An 8,193-nucleotide genomic window follows, 5' to 3' on the forward strand; every position below is an offset into this window, starting at 1 on the left:
CTGAGACAATCTCACGCGCCTCTTGACGGGAAAAGATTCCCTCCGCACAATCCAAGGTTCGCTGTTGGTTTTCAGATGAGAAAAATATTTCAAATACAGTCAGACACTGTCAGAGACTTGAGATCATGGCCAGGAATCTATTAATTTGAGTGTCTTTTTCTCACATAATTACTTAGACAGTATTCACATGGATGAACTTCATGCAATACCCAAAGGCAGATTCCTTCTGGAACACTCTGCCTCTACACTCGTGTTCCTTCTGCTCCTGTTATAGATCTGTTAGCCATGAACCTCACAGTTAGACCCATTCAAACTGTGCTTTCCATCACCCACTCAGAGCTCTCAAAAGAGGGCTTTTCGTCCTCGCTGTCGACATACTGCAGCAGCATGCCGTTAACGGAAAGACTGCGCTTAGTCCAGATGTTGCTGATCCTGCGAGGGTGGGTGCTGCGACACTGCGCAGCCCCCACATGACCCATGTCAAACGAGTGACTCCTCTTGGGTTTACCTTCCTGCGGCATCCCTAATAGACGTCCCAGCATGGTAGTGGACTCGGCTCTCCCGAGCAGGGGTTCTTTATCGGACGGGGGTACCACAGCCACCGTCATCACAGCATTGGAAGTGGTAGGGGGGCCGGAAGCCCCATGGTGGTCTCTCCCTACCGCTCGCAGCTCCAATGAGGTGAAGGCCCCTAAAAGGTGGTCCAGGTTTGGTCGTACTTTGGCGCCGTGCCTGTGCCTCCTGAACTTGCTGCTGGGCAGGGTGCTGCATTCACTGCCCTGCAAACTGTAGCGGTCGGCAGCCCCCCTTCCTGTTTGGCTGTCTAATGAGTTAGAGGAGGATGAGGACGAGGACAGACTGCTTTGGAGGGATCCACACTTGAACTCTACCATTTCCTCACGCAGAACCACCACTGTGGACTTGACCTGTGGCGGCGCACCATTAAACCTGTTCAACCCTCCGTTGGTTTGCGAGTATGTGTCGCTCACAGTGGGTAATTTATTAGTCTGTATGCCACTGGTCACCTTGTACCGCACCATAAGGATGATGATGAACACCAGCAGCGTGGCCACAATGATGCCACCGATGACCAGGATCATGGTGCCACCCAGGAAGCCACTGTTGAGGGACTGGCACTGCGGGTAGTCCTCCCCAGTGATGAACTGGACACAGCCGACGATGTTGGTGGCAGTGAGGGTGGTGGCGGTGTCATCCCAAATGGCCAGGACACACAGGTCATACTGCATCCCTGGGACAAGATTTGTCACTACGAAGGCTCTGTTAGTCATGGGAATCATCCTGACAACAGAAAGAAAGACAGAAAGATACAGCATTAGAAATAAAGACCTCTTGCGATGGTCTAGACAAATTAACTTTCACAAGCCTACATTTAGTGTGTAGGCTTGTGCGGTTTGTTTGGGCAGTTGTGAACGCAGTTATCGTATTCTGGTGCGGGCCATTACAACCGGTCCGAGACCACCTCTCGCAAGCAGGTCCCAAGCAAACCCTAGTGCGGTTTGATTGCAGTGAGAACATAATCCAACCCGATTGCAGGAAGTATACGGGAAATGCAGGCTGCCTGTGCAGGCCTTCTGTTGAGATGGACACAAGTTACAGGTTAACATGAGTGGGAGAGGACGGAGGACATCTCGGCCGAAGACAGGATATGCTAAATTCTCTCCAAAAACAGTGACTATTATCAAGTAATTGTAACAGTGTTGAATCAAAGTGAACATAGTAAACTTCAACAGTCATATTTCAAAGTCTGCAATCCCTGCATATAATTGGCAGCTCTGAAGATGAAAAAGATGAATTCAATCCTTTGTACACTCCCCTCAGCAAATACGTTGTTTTTTTAATTTGGTCTACTTTCATTTGTGCACTGTGAAACCGAACCAGACTAAATGGATAAACTCAAATTGTTAATTTCACCCTGATTCGGATTAGCCAAACAAACTATGACTTGTGAAAGCGCCCAAAGAACTTTTGTGTTAAAAGCAACATTGGCTTAGTCTGTTATGCTAGGGCAGATCAAATAAATTGCCAAAATGAAGCATGCTAAGTAGCTATTTATATGCACAGAGTAATTCAGAAAGAGGACTTCATTGGTCCCAGCATATCCCATTTGACATGCATGAAGCAATAGCAATAACATAAGTATTCAATGGATACTTTTTGAATATTGTCGGGACTGAATGTCATTTTCTTGTAACTGCCATTTAACAAGCATTCAGTAGTTAGTCTGTTATTATTCCAGATGTTTAAATATGCCTCACTGCTTTTGAGTGAAATGAAAGTCAATCTGCAGTGGGTTAATTATCTAAGACGTATTGCCAATCAATGGAATGCTGCTGTGTTGTGTGCAGTGATAGACGCTTTCGTCAAACAAACTCATCAGTCTATAAAGACTGCCATTACAGTTTGAAACGTTTCACAGGTGCATTTGTAAATGCTGTGCTTTGAGGGAATTCAATCACCAGACTGCAAGCAGTCTGTTAAGTGCAATTGACTCTACTGACCACATCTCGTTAAATCAGAATGAAACATTAACATGTCTGCAACCGTTTGCAGACATACTGTATACACACATTGGAATTGATGGGCCCATTGATTTAGGAATTGCATACATATTGGACACATTCGATGGTTACGTTTTTTGTTCATTGCCAATGTTCATTGCCACAGTAGCAACGATGTGTTAGGGTGTGAAAAAAAGCAGTAAATAACACTTTAATAAACACGTCAGGACATCTTATTTTTGTCATCCTCACAGGGAATTCAGTATAATATATATATATATATATATATATATATATATATATATATATATATATATATATATATATATATATATATATATATATATATATTAGTGCTGGGCAAGTTAACGCATTAATTAATTAACGCCGTCAATTATTTTATCGCGCGTTAACGCAGTTTATTTTTTTGTACATATTGCAAACTTGACCTAACCTTTTGTAGAAAAGAGCCTCAGCCTAGTAGTGATGCGGGTTGTTTAAAAACATTGTTTTTAATGAAAATATGTGTTAATTAACCACCCGAACAGGAAGCCAAACATGACCCAACCTGCAAACTGCCAACTTTATACGTTAAATTAGCACAATTGACTGATGTCTGAGAGAAGATAAGATACAAGTGGCCTCTATCGTTGCAGCTGGTCTTGTGTAAGTGGGTGTGTTTGGGTGCCACCCGTTAACATTGCGCCCATGTTAACAGGGAATAGTAGCCACACCGCCTGTGTGAGCGGCGTGGCTCGGCTGCGTCTCAGATGCGACTCTTCTAGAGATTCAACGTGCCGCCTATTTTGTCCACATGCAACAAGCAGTTAACAGGAAATATAACAATTCTCTTTTTACACTATTTTAACATCATACCCCCAACATTACTACAGTTTCCATGTCTATATCTGAAGAATACGACGACAATGTAAGAATTTTTTTAATTTTTTATTTCTAATTTAACACTTCCTGTTTCTGTTTCAAAACGAAGACGCTCTGGCACGTCTATGTGGACAGAATAGCTTTATTTGTTGAGGCTTTCATCCTGAAATATTTACCGTCTTTATAAATTAATAATAAGACCCGGCTTTCAAATGTGGATTGTTTTTATTACTCACAAATGAGTACACGCTTCTCAACTTTTTTTTGTCTCTAAAATAAACATAAATTACATTAATGATGAAATCAAATGAAACATTCTGGCCATTATGAAATGCAAATTGTATGTAAAAAGAAGGGCTGGCAGCCGCTAACCCTTTTAGTGTGGACTCAGCAGTTCAGCGAGGCAGACGTAATACACGGCTCATTGTCACTTGTTGTTCCGACCCGCAGTATTTCCTAGTAAGCTCACGCAAACGCGCTGGTCAACCGGTGTGACGACCCGAGCGTCACTACAGCCAACAACAACGCTAAGAATCCTTTGTCTTGTGGCATAAGAAGTAATTGCATTAATATCTACTTTCAATTGATTAATAGTGTTGACATAAATTGGACATGATGGGTGATATGAGTGAAGGAGTACCTGCGCTCACTTGAGGGTACATCTGACAGAAACAGTTGGGAGCCATTGCTATACATACTACTTAGCCATTGATTGTTACATACACTGTAACTGTAGGAAATCAGAAACAAAGAGTCTATAAGGGCCATTGTCTACCCAGAATCTATCCATATGGCTCTGAATCGCCCAGACGATAGTGGGGCTGCGGTCCATTATTCACCCTTAATTGCCTTCTTCCATAACTAGGAAGAGGCTGCGTTGGCTCACATGTTTGAGAGAACTCATGCAATAATTCTCCTCCCCCACGTGACTCTGATTGATTTTTAATCATTGCTTGATTGCGGGCAATGCCTTGAGAAACTGTGTCAGCCAACTTGAGGAGAGGTGTTTACGTGTGAGCAATGAAGTCATGGTAATATTAATTCAAAAACAGTAGTTGGCTTCTCTGTGCACGTTATCATTCCCTTCCAGCTCCTAATGCATCTTCTGACATGCCAAAGACATTAGATACAATTCATAGGAGGCATTTGCAAGAAATGCAGATGAGTCATCCGACGTTTTCATAACCGGGAAAAGAAAAGGTACTGAAACTTCATATTGTTCTCTTTTTTCTGGGATGACAATCTAACAGCGAGCCGTGTGCAAGCAAGGAAATTAGATAAACACCTTTATTATTGATTGCATTCACAGTGTTTGAACAAAGCAATATCTTTCTTCAATATTGCGTGCGGCTGTAATCTTATATTCCCAGCTAATAACCAGACTTCTCTTATTCTGTCAATTATCTTTCATTAACCCGCTCTTGCTGGAATGCACAGTACAGGTAAATTGTGTAGGTTTCTGGATGAGGCGTTGCTGAAGGGATTCGCCAGCAATTGTCAGTGTTGGAGGAAGCATGAAGCGGACACAGGAAAACAGGTTACTTTACCAATTTCTACGCTATTCTGATAACGTAAATACCATTTTAAGCATGCTAAGGGTATAGTTATGGTCAAATACGGGGAAATGCCTAGGAGCCGTAAGATGTAATAAATTGAATCTCATAGACTCAAGACTCATAAATTCATCTATTTGTTTGCAAAGCCCTTTTTAATGTCTTCCCCAGATTGATTTAATGTTAAATGCTGAGGCTCTATTCTATATTTCCAGCTCAATTATCTTGGTCGAATGCAACTACTTTCACTGTCTCATTTGACATAGGAAATTGATTTCACGGAGCCCAAAGATCTCCAGCAGCAGTCTCCAAGCTTACGCTTTATGGACTTGAGCAGCTTAGGAAGGATATATTAAAATGAGGGTCTATAATCCTTTTTCTTTTTGGATTTCTAATTAATGGCTCAGGGCAAGGATTTCACTTTGGGTTTCACTGTTCTTAAAAAAATGTGCACTCCCTGTTCATTCTTTTGGTGAAAGCTATTGTCGATTTAAAAAGGTATCAAGGAAAATCTCAAGAAGGATTAAGAAAAATTAATGTTGATCTCCGAATAACTCTTCAGAGAAAATGACTCTGAAACCCTCAAATCCAGCAGACAATTAGAAATTGACTGAAGAAGCTGAGCAGCCAGTCTTCGGAAGTGAAATATTACCACAGGCTAAATTTACCACTTTGACCAGAAAGGTCTCAGCTCATACTTGGATGTAATCAAGCTGCATTAATCATTCTTACCTGTAAATGAGGACATCATCCTCTGAACAGTTGTACTGAAGCTGATACATTTTGACCTTTGGAGTTGATTTGCTAACAGTCCACTTGACCAGAGCAGAGACGGCAGTCACTTCTGATGCAGACACCACCTTCTCTGGTAGAGGTTTAGGCTCCCCTTTGCTGATCTTGGTAGAGCTAGTTATGTCCGAAAGCCCCGACTTGGACTGTGTGGTACGGTTTGTACCATTACTCAGGTGGGGGAGTTGAATGATTGACAGCTCAATGGAGGCTGTAGATTCCCCAGCAGCATTGGCAGCTATGCAAGTAAACGTCCCGTAATCCTTGGATGTGGTGATTGTGATATCCAAGGTGCCATTTTCATATACCGTTGCTCTGGAGGAGTTGCTGATCAAACGGTCATCAGGTGCAACCCAATGCACAGTTGGCATTGGATCCCCGACTGCTTTGCAGCGCAAGCTAGCTGTTTGGCCTTCCAGCACGAGTAACTTGTGTGTATGTTGCGTGATCAGAGGGGGCTCGCAAACAAACTCCTCCTCACGGACAGACCAAAAGTAGCGGCCCTTTAGACTAGCAGGAGAGGCGCAGGTTTCCATATCATCCTCACGCTCCAGCCTTCGAAGCCAAAGCACTTCACAGTTGCAGTGCAACGGGTTTCCACCAAAGCTTAGAGAGAGCGGAGGTTCATAAGGAGTGCTCATCACTGCATTGCTCTGGGAGCGTGCAAAGATCGGGTCTGGAGGGAGCTTCTGGAGACGGTTGGACGTGAGGTCCAAGCGGGCCAGTTTATCCAGATCTATAAAAGTCCCCTCGGAAATGAAGTAGATGAGGTTATGATCCAGACTCATCTGATGGAGGTTGACCATCTTGCGGATGGCTTCCCAAGGCACACTGCGCAAGTTGTTATACGACAAATCCAGATCCTCCAGTGTCACTAACGAGTCGTCAAAGGCTGTGTTGGCGATCCTACTCAGCTGATTGTTGTTGAGGATCAGGTGTTGCAGGTTGAGCAGCCCTCGGAGGTCGTCCGGTCCCAGCTGAGTCAACCGGTTACTGTCGAGATGCAGGGATCTCAGGGTCTCCAGGTCGAGGAAAGAGAAAGGCTGGATGGCGCTGATGGTGTTGCGGGACAAGGTGAGATCAACCAGACCTGACATATTGGCAAAGTCCTGAGTTGTGACCTTGAGGATGAAGTTGCCGCCCAGCCGGAGCTCCACAGTTCGTCGGTCGATGTCCATTGGGACAAATAGCAGGCCTTTGGAGGGGCACAGAGTCCCCAGAGACTCAGAGAGGTTCTGGCAGACACAGTATTTGGGACATGCATGGACCATCGTAACTGCAGTTCCCAGAAGCAGGAGACTGATGACCACTTTGTCCATGTTAGTTCATACAAAGGGGACCTGCAGAAACAATAGAAAACAAGGGTCAGTTTGAGATAATGATCTACCTATGTCAGACAACATTTGGTTGCACAACAAAAGCAGTTAAGATATTTGGGTACATCTCCTGAACAATATTTAGTAACATACATAACTGAATCTGGTCCCCCCTCTCTTGTACCCTAAGCCAATTAACTGCCATGTTAGTGGCCGTGATAGCCTCAGAACAACACTGACAAGCTAGTTCTGAGGACGAAAGTTTATTTCGGCCAAAGCGTTCTGCCTCTTTTGCTCTCCACACGCACTGTTTACCTGCATGTCTGTTCAAACATGATTGGTCAATACTACCTGGACTGGAAACAGAAACCAGAACGCTTCCGATATCAAAATCTTGTCCCGTTGCCTACAGACTCTAGTAATAATGCAGAATCTGTTGTATCGAGATTATCTCCTGATGAATGGTTATCTAATATACATCCAAGGATTTCTCTACTATTGTGGTGTCAGTAATCATGATTTTAAAGCCATCCAACTTACACAAATTACACGTAGATCTGAACCAAAATAGACTATTTTTGTAAAGATGGAGGGATAACTTTGTGTCTCCTAACCAGCTATCAACCACAGTAAACTGAGCTTCAGCTTTTTATCACACTGTTATCGTTGTGCAACATACGTAAGGATGATGTGTGATGATTTTAGTGTTTGATGCCTAAATGCAATAATTGCATAATGATTAATAATACAAATTAATAACATTAACATTTCAAACATTACAACATAATCTTCCCATCCAGAGATAGTGTGTGTGTGTGTGTGTGTGTGGAGGACACTATTAACACAGGTCAGATAAAATTCCACCGTGGTCCTTGGACCGTGGCGGTTTACTTGATGAGCTGGTCTGATTATCATCCTTGAGAATTTTTTCACATTAATATTCTCCATTATAATGTTGCTATGCATGTATTTTGCAATGCAAAGAAGGTGTGAGAAATCACACGAGGATCCTCTGAATGAAGCCCTGGATTAAACAGCTAAGGAGCTATTTTTAATGACGCACACACTTATAAGCTGTCATTACAGATAGAGCGTGCTGCCTTGCATGCAGTGGAAACTAGATCAAGAAGGGCA

At 43.1% G+C, this 8,193-nt stretch overlaps 1 protein-coding gene across 1 annotated transcript; it reads right to left on the reverse strand.

Moving 5' to 3' along the window:
• Positions 1 to 308: 308 nt before the first annotated feature.
• On the reverse strand, positions 309 to 7,062 carry LOC142968439 (leucine-rich repeat and fibronectin type-III domain-containing protein 2). Its single transcript, XM_076108297.1, has 2 exons — positions 5,687 to 7,062; positions 309 to 1,299 (listed from the first exon to the last, which is right to left on the reverse strand). Exons 1-2 carry the CDS (start codon positions 7,060 to 7,062, stop codon positions 309 to 311), a joined length of 2,367 nt encoding a protein of 788 aa, XP_075964412.1.
• Between the last annotated feature and the right edge of the window lie 1,131 nt (positions 7,063 to 8,193).

The sequence above is a fragment of the Anarhichas minor genome, unplaced genomic scaffold, assembly GCF_050575085.1.
Source record: "Anarhichas minor isolate MPS153535 unplaced genomic scaffold, ASM5057508v1 ptg000040l, whole genome shotgun sequence".
NCBI lineage: Eukaryota > Metazoa > Chordata > Actinopteri > Perciformes > Anarhichadidae > Anarhichas > Anarhichas minor.